Here is a 14,336-nt window from a genome sequence, read left to right as displayed (position 1 = left end):
GGGAATGTGAAATGAGTGGTGTTAACCTTAACATTTTATAAACTGCAAGCAATTTGTGATAAAGATTTCTAAACAAAAGTTAATAAATGACCCTTTTAGGAAGATCTTAGAAAAAAAAAAGCAAGATATATTCAGCAAGATATTGCTGAGTTTGGTGTTACTATGATTTTGAATTTGCCATTATTTTATCCTTAGTATATTATGAAGGCTGTATGTTTAATTCCGAGAAGAATTGATATGAAAGATAGGCTAGCAGTGGCAAATCATAAATGGTGCTTAACTTACATGTAACAAGTGGCTCTTGATCTTAAAAAATATTCAATTTTCATGGTTTAACCTCAGCTGGCAACTAGAACACAGCTGCTTGCTCTCTCCCACCCCATTGAAAATAAGAATGGTTTAATAACTGAAACAAAGTAAAGTATAATAATACTAATGGTGTTAATAAGTATAATGGAAAGGAGAGAGAAAGAGAAATGAAAACCAAAACCCACAAGAAATGCATGATACAATTGCTCACCACTTATGACTGGTGCCCAGTCCATTCCCGAGCAGCGATCGGCAACTTCAGGCCAACAACCTCCCTCTCCCCACCCTGCCTAGTTTATATACTGAGCGTGATCTATGGCGTGGAATATCCATTTGGCCAGTTTGGCTCAGCTGTCCTGGCCATGCTCCTTCCCAGCTTCTTGTGCATCTCCTTGCTGGCAGAGCACACGACGCTGAAAAGTCCTGGACTTTGAGTAAGCACTACCTGCCAACAACTAAAACATCTGTGTTATCAACATTGTTATACTAAATCCAAAACACAATACCAGCTACTAGGAAGAAAATCTGTATCCACTGAAACCTGGACATCAGTGGTACCTCGAGAAAAATCAGAGCACTGATACTTCTACACGCTGGATTTCTTTATCTGATTTGTTTGTCTCAGGTATTTTGGATTATGCTCAAGTGTTTTATATGAGTATTATTATTTAAAATGAAAATGTTGAAAATAAAATTTCTTAGAATACTTTTTAAAAAATAAGCTTTCAAATGCATATTTAAAAATATGGGAAAGAGTAGCTTTGCTAGTTAGGCTGTTGTTTGTGTGTGATTTATATCTACAGTAATTTAAACATCACTACTTCCATACAAAAGTTGGTAACAATATATTTCTTTTCTAGGAACTTGGTAGAAATGATTTCCTGGCTTGTGAAAATAAACTGGATCTAGGAATGAATGAAGAATATCCTTCCAAGAATCTATGGTATTAAATAAGTGTCACAGAGAAACTCAAAGTGTAAAGAGTTATTTACTGATGTCACAAGTAGATCTCTAATTCTGAAGGCACAACCATGACTGTATATTTTTTTCTCTTATTTGAACCTTTTACCGCATCCTAGAGGAGGCAAAGTTAGGCTCTGTGCCTGTTCTGAGACTGTCTAAACCAGGTTTCAGAATACTTTATGGATTTGGAAAGTGTCCTTGTTTTCCCCAGTCGAAACAAGAAAGGCACAAGTTCCATTTTTGTATGGCTCCCAGCTAACCATGTCTGAGTACTCTCATAATCTATCTCCTCACTGAAAAAAAAAAAGACAAACACAAAACTAAAACCCATTCTCCTCTCCTGTCATGAGGCAGTGGCCACTGGTTTGATGAAATGGGAGCTAATGTGCTCCTTAATTATCCAGTCTGCACCAGGCTTTTGTTGATCTGGGAACTGGAAGAGAGAGATGATACTGCAAGTCCTCCAAAGTATTCGAATGAGCAAAGCTAGTTTTCTCAGGAAGGAGAATTAATTTTTAATTTCTGTTCAGGCTTCTAAAGGAGTGTTATATTGCTACCATTCCTGTTGAATGGAGAAAGTAGGATTCAGTATGGTCATAATTATAAGATAGGTTGTGTTTAGCGTTTCTCTGGTTATCACAGTGATTATACAAGTTTATACATAATTATAATATGTTTTACCAATATTTGTTCTAATTATTAATTTTATATATTTGTGCATTGTAGTAATACATTTTAGGATTAAAATGTGCTTTTCCTTTCCAGTTACTTTAATAATCAGGAAGAGAAGACAAAGGAATTTGCAGAAAATGAACCCTTGTCTCAGGAAAACCAGTCATTGGGACCAGAAGAATCTGAAAGTGAATCTGTATATTCTGTTGTGGAACAACATTCTTTGCCTTTAAAGAAAAAGAAAAACAAAGCCAAAGCACACTCAACTTCTTGTAGTAAGATACAAAGTAGAGATTCTGATCACTTAGTCAGTAAACAAATGAATTTTTCTCAATTTAGTGGAGATCAGACTTTGATTGGAAATGAATCAATAACACCGTATGCTTGTTTTTTTGGACCGTCAGTAAAGAAGGTTAAAGCAGGATGGCTGGATAAACTATCCCCTCAAGGGTAAGTATTTTCTGTGATTACTGTACAATTGTGACAATGTATGTTTGCGTGAGAGATGTTAAGTTTGTATTTGGTCACTGCTTAATATTTGCGGTGGGAGGAGAAGAGGAATTGTTTTTTGTTGAAAGAGCACTGGACTGCTGAATTCAAAAGTTTTTATTAGTGTTCTCTATCCTGAAGTTTATTTATGAGTGCACTCAAGAAAAATATTTTATTAAAAATGTTGGTCACTACTCATGAACTCTAGCGGAAAAATACAGAATGAATTTGTACCAGTATTTCTAATCATTACATTTTTGCTGAATTGCTGGGTTTTCTCTGGGCTACAAAGTAAGTGAAAACTAACTCCGATTCTGGAATACTGCTTTACTAATTTGGCTGTGGATTATAACTTAATAATTAGTATGACTGAAGATCCTGTTGCTTTCAGAATTGTGTGTATAAGTTGAGCTTTGAGTTTAGAAATGTGTCTGGGGTGAATTGACTCATAGTTTAGTTTACTGATGTGCCTAAACTTAGATGGGAGGAATTTGAGCCCAAGTCTTGTTTTAAGATTTCAAATAATGAAGAGGAGAGGGGAACACAATAGAAAGTGAATACTCTTTGCCACATGTGGAGGTTAGACAACAGCAACAACAAATCTTATGTTTAATTTCTGTTATGAGTTTTTTCATTGTTTTATTTTAACCAATTTTAATTTCCAGCTATTATTAAATTGATTTTGGCTAAAGAATGCTGCCTTATCAAATCTTCCCTTTATAAATACTTGCAAACTCTGATGAAATTTTTCTAACTTCCTCAGTAGTAATTTGAATAGACTAGTAATTTTAAATTGTACTTTTCAGTTTTCCCCATTTGTTCTTATGACTTCTGAATTCCTTTTTCTGTTGAAAGTGGCACAGTTTTACTTTTTTAGTCTGTTTCTGACCTTCAGTACTACTTAACATCTAAAAATTAAAGCTGTTGTACTTGTTAGGGCTGTAATACATCTACTGTACTTCTATTCAAGCCTGGGTACATCTGCATTCTTTGTTCTAAGGACTGTGTCTTTAGCTACACTGAATGGTATTAAACTGTTTGGCCTTTCCTTTCATTGTTTGTGGCTATAATAATTGTCACTGCTTAGCAAGTAGCATAGCTATTATATTTTTCAGTTTAGTGAGAAATTTATTGAATTAAATTGTTTTAGAATACAATATGGTCTGAATCCACTTGAAGCAGCTCTACTGTATAGCAATTTCCATTTTTTTTCTTGTTCTTTTCTGAGGATTCTAATTTGACAAGGTTTTTTTAATTTTGGTTTTGCATGGATACATTGTCGAAGGTGAATAATAAGAAGAATAAAACTGGTTTAATAAACCTGTTTTACCTTCATGGGATTTCAATGTGCTCAAACCTATTTTCTTTCCTTTTTAAATTGCTTTAAAAGTTTCATTAACATTTATGGATTTTCATTGTTTACTTTTGGTAAAGAATCAAAGAATAATTATACACAGAGTCAAGACTTTTTCCCCATATAATATGCATTTTTAGTTGTTTTTTTTTTTTTCAGAATTGTTAATATGCTGACTTCTTGGAGAGCTGCAATTAGTTGTACCTTTTGTTTTGTTTCACTTACTTTTTTTTTTTTTAGCAACACTTTTGGCAGTTAACTTTTCGAGTGATAAAAGTATAGTTTTTGATTCCAGTTGCCTTGTCTTGCACTGTTTGAAATAATAGAGTTGTGAACAAACTTTGAAGACTTTAATAAAGTATTGTGTGAGAATATATTATTTGAAAAACAGTGCATTAACCCCAAAATTAGTACTGGTTGCTACTGAGTAGAACACTTGTAGGGTCAGTAGCCTTTGATCCAGTGATATTCTTTGACTACATTTCAAGGTCTTTATCTCAAATGCAGTTCAATGAATGATACATTTTTGTTTCTCTTTCTTACAATACCACTTTTCAAATATCTGAAGAATTAAAAAAAAAAAAAGAAAAGGAAAAAAAAATGTAATTTTTTCAAGCTATTGAAGCATCATCATATTTTATTTCAGTTCCCACCAACTGAATCTTTCTGTTCTACACCTCTCATTCTTTTTATAGAGCTCCAGTTTACATATGGCGGTTTGTTTCCTCAGGAAAAAGAGTGTAGACTGTTTCCTTAAATTGCTACAAATCATGCAATTAAAGTACAGCCTCTCTATTTTAGTTAACTCACTAAAAATTGTAAAACCATTCAGTTTACTCGCATTGTATGTGGTACTTAGGTTCACTCTTCACTGTATCATCTTGAAATTTATTGACATTTTAATGGAAAGGCCATTTTACATTGGCCTTTCCAGGTTATGAAAAATGATGATTTATTGTAGTCATATAATACAAGTTAATTAAGCCAGAGCTGCTATTTGATTAAAGTTTTGATAAACTATCACAATCTACTAATCCTAAAGCAGAGCACTCATTTAGCAGGAAAGGAAATAATGTTGGGAAAAGACATAAGTCGGGTCTTGTTGCTGCTTAATTAACTTGTTTAATAGATTTTAGAATTGAAACTTTTATAGATGGTAACTAACAGGCTACCAGCATTTTTAATGAGCATAATGGACTACTTTGGGTTCATGTAAAAATATATTTTCTTAGAAAGTCCTTATAGAGCATGAGTTAACTGGATACTGAGATATCAAATGATACCCAGTTGATAACACATGTTGAAATGAAATTTCATGATGTACTTGTTGAGAGATGTGGTGTGATTGCTATTTATTCAATGGCCAGGAAAGAGAGTGTTGAGGAGATGTGTTGATGTTTATGATTGGAGATACTGTAGCCTATAAACAGAGATTTCCTTCTCGTAAGCATGACAACGAGATGGTCATTTTAGGTTCTCAGCTTTCATTTTTGGAAAGTATGTGAGCAGAGCTTGTAGTACTTATAGTTTTGCTCTATGTTCAGAATAGTTGACTTCCAATAAGAAGTCAGTTCTCATCCTTGTTAGCTTCAAGCAAAACTCAAGTAAACCTTTCTATAATTTGTGCTTGAGACATTATTAAAAGACAGTGTTAGCTTGTGTTTATAATATTAATTGTGTTAATTTTTTTTATTCCCAGCAAACGTGTGTTTCAGAAGCGCTGGGTTAAATTTGATGGAGACAGCATTTCTTATTACAATAACGAAAAGGTAGGTCATGTGTTTTGGTCATGTTTAGAACAAAATGCATCCGTGTAATACACATGTTACCATTAAGAAATTATGAAATAATTACAAATGAATATTCATCTTAAATTAATTTTCAATTGTAAAGTAAAAGGGTGAGATATTATTAAATACTTCAAAGTGTCCTTGAAATCATCATGTATTGTTCATCCTTTTGTTTCCTAGAAGGGTTTGTATTCCTCACCTTTTCAGGTAGATATCAGCTTTTTTTACTTTAGTGAGAGTGTGACACTGCTGCCATCTGCAAAACAGATCACGCTAAACACATTTAAGACAACAAGTGGTATTTTGATGGTGGTTGGAAAGTCTCTTTGCAACCTATACACTTGTTGATTCCTTGATTAAAAATCTCTCTTTCTTGTATGTCATGTCATTGAACAAGGTTAGGTCTGAATGGGTCTGTTCGAAATCAGCATAGTACTGTGATGTTTATGGATGTTTTTGCTTCTGTACCTGAGGATTGAATCTTACTGAAATATTCGCAGACTCATGAGTTGCTTCAATTAAAGTAGTTCACTTCTTATATGTGATGCAAAAATGGATTCGTAAATCATGATTTTCAACAAAGAGTATGTTCCTTGTAATTCTCTTGTAATTCCATGTAATACTCTAGCACACTACAAAATTCTTCTTTCTTTTACTCTGTGATTAATTAATTTCTCCTCTTGGAAGTAATGAAGACTTTCTTAAACTCAAAAGTGATAGATGATGGTACAATATGCATGTTTGGGGAAGTTGAGGTTACGTGCTTGTGTGTTATTTTAAATGCTGGAAAGCATTTCCTGCTGAAGATGCATATTGAATTAGGAAGAAAATACAGTTTCAGGTAAAAGTTCCCAAACAATATGCTGGTTGGTGGTAATCAATAAGAGACCTATAGATGCTTTATGATGTGCTAAGGGTGTAAGAACTGAAGTAGGATAAGACTGTTTATTTGTGAAGGGCTGGGAAATTAAGAACAAGCTCAAAAAATTATTTACATTGATCTTTATGCCTACTGATTGGGAACTTGAAACAATCTGTTTTCACTTGCTTACCTTGCTTCACTTACAGTCAAAGACATGATTTTGCAGGTGAAGGGAACAATAGAATAACATGTGGATAGCAGTGACAAAAAATGTTACCCTTTTGTGGTATTGATCCCAAGGCTTCAGAGGAGCAGAAAAACAGGGTTAGTCATTAAGAAAGACTTGAAAAAATACAGCAATGGGATTTGCTTAACACTGTCTGCAGCATAATTAGGGAAAGAAATGATAATATAGAATTTTAAATCTTGTATCTGCACTGGGGATTTTTTTTTTTGAAAGTTACTGAAAATGTTATTTGGAGGTCAATTACTCCAGAATAGTACTTGTTACACATTCATCTGTCATAAGAGATTCCAGAAGTCTTCCCTTCTGCTCCAGGGAACATTTAGTGTGTCACATGAAGCTACCAACTCTGCATCCTCTATTTGAAAGGTCTCTGTGGTAGGTTAGACCCTCACGAGCTTGCGAACACTTGTCTTGAAGCCTCTTTGTCTCACTTTTCCTCAAATCTGAGTCTAAACTTCACTCTGGGGTTTGAAAGAGATGCTGGTTGGTCTCTATGTGTATAGGGTTTGACTAAGTCTGGGCATCTGACTAATTAATTTGGTGAATCACATATGCGAAGAACTGTATGTCTGAGAACTCCAAGGCCTGAAGAAAATTCTGGGAATTGGGGATTTGGTGAAACTCAGGCTATCTTGCAAATAGGAGGAAAATATAGTTGATTACCAGTATTTCTTAGTGCACAGTGGGATTGTGTTGAGTAAGAAGTGGTGTCATTGGGGAATGTGAGATTTTGGTGCAGTGGTCTCTGCTGAATCACTACTCCCATACCAAGCGCATTCATGTTTCCTGCGAGATGGATACCAGTGTGTTCCTGCTGTTGCTTGTGTGTTGTTACCTTGAGATCATAAGCAACTATTTGCAGACCCATCAGGAGCTGCGCAGAGCTCAGGAGATAATTCTCGTAAAAGATGAGGGTAGTTATACAGCTCGTTGCAGGTCACTGCATGTCTCCCCTCCTAGCTAAATAGCTATATATATATATATATATACATATATAAATGGGGAAATGGTTGTTTTAACTTTAGATCTTAATGGCGAGTTCTTTCAATTCTAATTTGTGTTTGTCCAAGCATGTTCCTACACGGACAAGCATGTTATAAAGCAATTGCTGTAATTTTGGTTTCACATATCAATTAAAAGTAGTTCTCAAATGGAAACCAATCCATACTGATATTTTTCTGATTATTACAAGCAGATAAGAGTAGACTCAGTGGAATGAAAGTGTTTATTTTACCCAGAAACACTAGCAGTATTAAATAGCTCTATTTGTCATTCACGTTAGGAACAGAAGAGGAGTGAGGTTCTGAAGAAGGGGAAGTGTGCTACATGGCTAATGAAGAGTGAAATTAGTGAAGGATAGAGAGGGAAGATGTAGAGTAGTACTCCTGAAAATGCCCACAGGAGTGCTTCTCTGAATGATTTCAACCTTAATTTTATAAATATTTCTCTAGCTTTGTTCTAGTTGGGCATCAACTTCTAATTGATAGAGATCTCTCCTTTACTTTGTATCTGCATATATGAAAAGGGTCTTTAGTTTTGAACAAACAACATCTGACCTAGAGAAGGTTTTGGTTTGAATCTGTGATGCTCTCATTTCTTCTATGTTCCTTGTTCTGAGAAAGTTGATGTAGTCAGAACAACATCTTATGTGGCTTTGTCTTAATAGACTGTAGTTAACCGAAGTGAGAGTAAACAGGAAGGAGGAAGGTAGAACTGGAGAATTTTTTTCAGCTATCCAATGTGCACAGGTTTTGATTCAAATTTCTTCCAACTTTCGGCAGAACCCCAGTGCTCTGATGTTACTTTATAATAAGGCAGAAACTGCTAGTTATGTTGAAAGTTTTTATTTTAAACCAGCTTAGGTGATTTTGGGAAATCTATTAGTGATTTAGAGAAAAGTCTTGCCTTTTCGTATGGAGAACTTCAGTATTTTGTTGTGTTACGGTACATATGAGCATAACAAAGAACAACGATCACTGCAAAATGAATTTGTCTTTCTTCAAATAGGTCATGCTTAATCTGTTGAGGAAGTAAAGCCAAAGCAGTGCAAAATGGTATTTTCCAGGATCTTTTAGCCCAACTCTGAATCACAATTGTCAAGGAGTGATGTTGGGCTGTATTTGAAAATAAAAGTTTCCATTGAAGCAGCTGGTATTAAAAAAACCCACCAAAACATTCTGCTTTTCCTCCAGAAAGTTGTTCTGTCATATAACTTCTTAGCAGCTCTAAAACTAGTGAACACCACTAAGTAATAGAATAAATATCTTTGAGGTTTGGCTGCATTTGTTTGGTTTTGTTTCCTATATTCTTAAATAATTCACCTAATTTCTAGTCTGAAGTATTTCAAAAAGAGATACTGTATCTTGATCAACAAGGGCTTTTTAACAGCCATTATTTTTGCACATGAAAGAAATGCTGCTGTAGAAGAAAGATTGATACATTATTATAGTTTAAACTGTATTTGAAAATATGTATGCTTTGGAGAACAAAGCTTTAAAAAGGATGATGGATGATTGTTTAAACAGCAAAGCAAAACTATGCTCAGCTTAAAAGGGAACTGACTTTTTTTTTTTGAGCAAATGAAATAAAATAGTTGTGACTTCCAGCAGTCTGAGTTATTCCCTTATAGTAGTACCAAAAACAGCCAGTAGATGCCTGCAAACACCATAATATATTTATATCTGAATACCTACAGAAATAGTACATGTAATAAGTTTGTTTTGCCATTAGAAGGATCAGTAGTTAATATAATATCTAACTTTATTACAAATATGTTAAAATCACTCTTTTGAAAAATATAGCCATAATAAAAACAGATGTGCATTATTATAATAATTCTATTTCTTGTGTGTAACTATAGTAACATGCTTTTGTCTGCTGTATTTTAACATATCTATTTATTTATTTGCTAAACTACGTTTACTGACATGTATTAGTACCTCAAAGCGGAACAATGTAAGAGTATTTATTTGGTGAAAATCATTAGTATATTAAACTCAGTAAACAAAAAAAGGATCCAATGTATCCTTCATGCTTAGCATTCACAGTAGTTCCTTAAGTCCTGGTATGAAGTCTTATAATTTATACTTTGGCAGGAAAGTTATTGCAGTACAAATTCTTTATGGGGAGCTGACTCTTGGACTGTTACTGCATCTGGAACATAAATTTTAGCAGTATATCTGAATTGTCTTGGTCAGAAAACCAATTGATCAAAGCACAGTGGGGACAGGAGTAGCATTAACTCTGGAATCCAGAAATCATGCAGATGTATTTCCAAAGTGCCCATCTGCTTGACCTTTCCTCTCCTCCCCTCTCCCTCCCCCCCCAAATACTTAGGTTAGTTAGGTTAAAAGATGAGCTACTTGAAGGTACTTGTAGCAGTTCCCTTTTACTATCTTGCTTTTTTATCCAGGTCTGTTGTCCTGATTCCTAGTTGGAAATTTGCAAATGTGGGGAAAATTTGCACTGATCCCAAATTATTGTACTTTAACCCCAGCTGGCAACTGAGCCTCACACAACCACTCACCAACCACTCACTCACTCTTCCCCCACTGGGATAGGAGAGAGAATTGGAAGAATAAACATGAGAGCTCATGGATTGAGATAAAGAAACTTTAAGGGGCAAAGAAAAATCTGTATGTGGAAGCAGAGCAAACCAAGGAATTCATTGACCAAGTCCTGTGGGCAGATAGGTGTTCAGCCATCTCCAGGAGAGCAGGGCTCCATCCCACTAAATGGTGACTTGGGAAGACAAAACTCCGTCACTCTGAACATTTCCCCCTTCCTCCTTCTTCCCCCAGCTTTATATACTGAGCATGATGCCATATTGTAAGGGATATCCCTCGAGTCAGCTGTCCTGGCTGTGTTGCCTCCCAGCTTCTTGTGCACCTCTGTCTCCTCCCTGGTGGGGTGGAGTGAGGAGTAGAAAAGGCCTTGACACTGTGTCAGCACTGCTGAGGTGTAGATACCACCTCTCTGTGTTATGAACACTATTTCCATCACCAAACATAGCCCTATACTAGCTACTATGAAGGACGTAGTTAACTGTGTCTCAGCCAAAACCAGCACACACGTATAGCAGAAAAGTACATACTTGATCCAAGCTAGAGCATTCTTGTTAATACTGACAGGAAAATGTATTTTTCTAGAGTGATGCCCCCTTTGTGTTCAAATTTAGGGATAAATCAGTGAATTTACTTTTCTTATTGGCTAGCCATTGAAGGGGCAGTGTGGGAGGGAACAGAAACAATGTTTAGAATTCTCTGCCTAGAGAAAGCACAGTTTTTTTCCTGTCTGACTCTATCCTACAAGTGTAATGATTATATGTTTTTAAATTATTTTTCTGTGAGATAGTAAAAGTAATTTACTTTGGCATAAAAATGCAAATTTTGGAACGTTTGATGTTTTGCAATATTAATGCCATGAGACAATTTTTGTATCTCAAATATACACATTCTATTTCACCATAGGATTTTATTCTATTTTAGAAGGTAGTAGATGTGGATAGGTCCAGAGCAATGAAGTTGGTGATGTGTAAGGTAGTGGTTTACTTATTAATGCAACTTTATTAAGTGTGGTGAACTTTTAGGAGCACACACTGTATATGTGAACTTCCTAAACACTATGACAAGTAGTATTACCTGAGAGAAATTTAACATTCCATGAGAGTTAATAAATATTTCTATTCCCTTTTTATTACAGGAAGTATTCTCAAAGGGAATAATACTGCTCTCTGCTATAGCAACAGTAAGAGTTCATGGGGAGAATAAATTTGAAGTTGTCACATCCCATAGGACTTTTGTTTTCCGTGTGGATAAAGAAGGTAAGTAGAAGATGTGTAATTCTAACAATTGCCAAAAAAACATGCAATCACTGCTGATAAATTATGTTTGTGAAATAGGTCTAGTTATATTACCAGTAATATTTCTGGAATCCAGCTGGTTTGAGCTCATAAAGTGAAACTGAAGATAACTGTAACCTTTGTAAGTACAACTGAAATTGTTGGGGAATGGCTTTTTAAAATATCGAAATGAGAAGACTATTTTCCTAACTCTTCTGCCTCCTCCCCCATCTTTCCCAAAGATTAATTTGTTTGGACTTTCCTCAGGTCTCACTAGCAGCTCTTACAGCCGGTGTGCTCTTAACCATCTCCTCCAAGTCACCACTTAATACAAAATTTAAAAAGAGACAATGAAGTTGGTGGCTGGAATGTGATGCTGTGATCAAAGGAAATCAGAGGCTTTCTGCCTTATACAGTATTTTCAGTCATGTGTTGATAGAGAATAAAAATTCAAATTGTAGTAAGAAAGTTAGTATCCCTTCTAATTGAATGCTCTATCAACCTCCTGCTGTAATATGTGGAATCAATATCAGTGCATGTATGATTTATTAACAGAAACAATCAAATACAAATGAATACCTAGAAAAAAGAGATATGCAATGTGTATTTACAGCAGTACATGCCAGAGCCTTTATACCTTAGAGTCTCTCAGCATTTCCATTATCAAATCCCATTTTTATGGGTTATAGCTTGGTTGTAAACATTTGCTGCAGGCTTTAACAGGAGTGCAGCATCAGTGAGCAAATCCTTCTTATCAAGTTTGGCTCAAATTATTTCAGGCATTTCTATGCTTTTAGCTGAGTTTAAAAGTATGTATTTCTTTATTATTTTTGCATTTCTCTTCCAAATCTATTTTAAAAATTCTTTATAAATGGGAACATAACCATCTTGATGCAATACATTTTGTAAGGTTGCAATTTGCTTTATGGACCATTGCCTTTGACTACTATAAAAGTATTTACAACTTATACTGACTTATAAAATATATTCAGAGCAACCACTTGTTATACATGAAATTCCATTTTCCTGTAGTATATAACCGTCTTTGGACATAGTAGCCTGTCTGTAAAGCTGTTCACTTAAGATTAGAAATGTTTGTTGGGCAAGGAATTTGGTCCTTACTTACTCCAGAACTGGATGATATATTCATAGTAAAGTATGTATATAACCCTGCTTGATTTCTGTTATGTGCACAAACCTGTTTCTTCATGCTGTTATTTCTGTGGATTTGTGGTTGAGAATTGTTCTGGGACTATTCAAAGGGTACTTACCTTCTTTCAAAGATTTTGAAATGGAGACTTTTATATGTATTTTGATATATCAGAAAAACATATTTCTGGATGGATTTAAATATCTATAGGGAAAACATTATACATAATGGTTTGGAAAGCTTAGGAGCATTTGGGGGAAAAAAATTAACTAATCGGGGGTTAGCAATGAGTTAGAACATAATCTGCCCAGATGCAGTGAGATTTGGTGAATTGGAGTGAAAAACACTTCTAGGGTAATTTGATGCCCTCAGCTATTCTAAAATACTTTGAAAAGATCACTGGAGTGTTTCAAGAGAGCATATATATATTAATACAAAACCTCTAACAGGAACACTTGGATTGCATTCCCTGTGCTAGTCTCTCAGGCTAGTCTTCCTCTTCTTCAAAGTGTTTTATGATGCTTAAATTTGTGTATTTTTTCTTTCATGTTGCACACATAACAGTTATGAAGTAAACACGTTGTTTTAATGTTGCACTTTGCAATGTTCAACACTACTTTTGCCAATTTTATATATACTGTGGATACAACTTTCCATTCCTCCCTGCCCCTCCCCCAATATATTTTATGACCTGAATCTTTCAGAGCAAACAGTTGAAATATTCATGATATTCCAATTGCATAAGAGGAGTCTAATTCATTCAGACTACTCAGCATTTAAGTATATCGATCTTAGTCTGGTGAAATATCTGAACATAGTGAATGAGACTGAGTGGAACTTTATTACTTCACCTCCTTGTGTTCGTGTATTTGTAAGATGTTAAATTAATAATGCATGCAAAGATGCTCAAACATTCGTTTTCTTGATTACTCAGTACCCTTGACAATATCAAGCTTAACCACCACACCTTAATGGAATAGATTGTAAATTGCCAAGTGTTTTTGCTTAGAAGCGTGGCCAGACATGGAATAGCAGTGGTGATGGCTTGCCTCTTTAATGACAGATGAAATTTAGACTCCCTCGTTTCTGCTTGTGTAACTGCACTAGTTCTTTCCCATTGATCTGACTTCCAGAAGGTGAACATGCCACCTGTCTACAACCTCAGTCTTTAAGCTGCCTGGAATTCAGCATCTTAGAATTTGTAGTCATGATTTTAAGAATCTCCATCATCAGTTTATTTTGATTTGTGTGTTGATTGTTGGGAGTTAACTACATGGCTGTCTTTGCTAACATCTCCACTGATACATATTCTCATTATTTTTATTTACACCTCCTCTTCAAGGTGAATCTCTTACATGGTATAGCTATGCCATCAACCAGCATAGCATGCTAGGAAGAATGGGAAAACTAATGTGTAGAGAAGAATGGACCTGCTGCTTAACTAACTGCCTTTGACTAACTTTTTTCCTGTTTAGAAGAAAGAAATGACTGGGTTAATACGATGCTCAATGCCTTGAAATTGCTGTCTGATAATAAAGCTCAGTCTCGAACTTCTGTCGCCCCTGAGAAAAGCGGATACCTTGAGCTGAAGGGATACAAAGCCAAAATCTTTATTGTACTTCAGGGGAGTACTGTATGGATCTGCAAAAATGAGCAGGTA

At 35.1% G+C, this 14,336-nt stretch overlaps 1 protein-coding gene across 1 annotated transcript in view; it reads left to right on the top strand.

Annotated features, from left to right (window-relative positions):
• ARAP2 (ArfGAP with RhoGAP domain, ankyrin repeat and PH domain 2) overlaps nt 1-14,336 on the top strand; it is a 120,862-nt gene that overhangs the window by 17,460 nt on the left and 89,066 nt on the right. The window contains exons 6-10 of the mRNA XM_032686720.1: nt 1,170-1,252; nt 2,038-2,394; nt 5,487-5,556; nt 11,388-11,508; nt 14,152-14,333. Coding sequence (XP_032542611.1) covers nt 1,170-1,252; nt 2,038-2,394; nt 5,487-5,556; nt 11,388-11,508; nt 14,152-14,333 — 813 coding nt within the window. The remainder of the gene's footprint in view (nt 1-1,169; nt 1,253-2,037; nt 2,395-5,486; nt 5,557-11,387; nt 11,509-14,151; nt 14,334-14,336) is intronic.

The sequence above is a fragment of the Chiroxiphia lanceolata genome, chromosome 4 (assembly GCF_009829145.1).
Source record: "Chiroxiphia lanceolata isolate bChiLan1 chromosome 4, bChiLan1.pri, whole genome shotgun sequence".
NCBI classification, from domain to species: domain Eukaryota; kingdom Metazoa; phylum Chordata; class Aves; order Passeriformes; family Pipridae; genus Chiroxiphia; species Chiroxiphia lanceolata.
The sequence above is the reverse complement of the archived record's forward strand: the minus strand, read 5'-3'. Positions and strand labels throughout refer to the sequence as shown.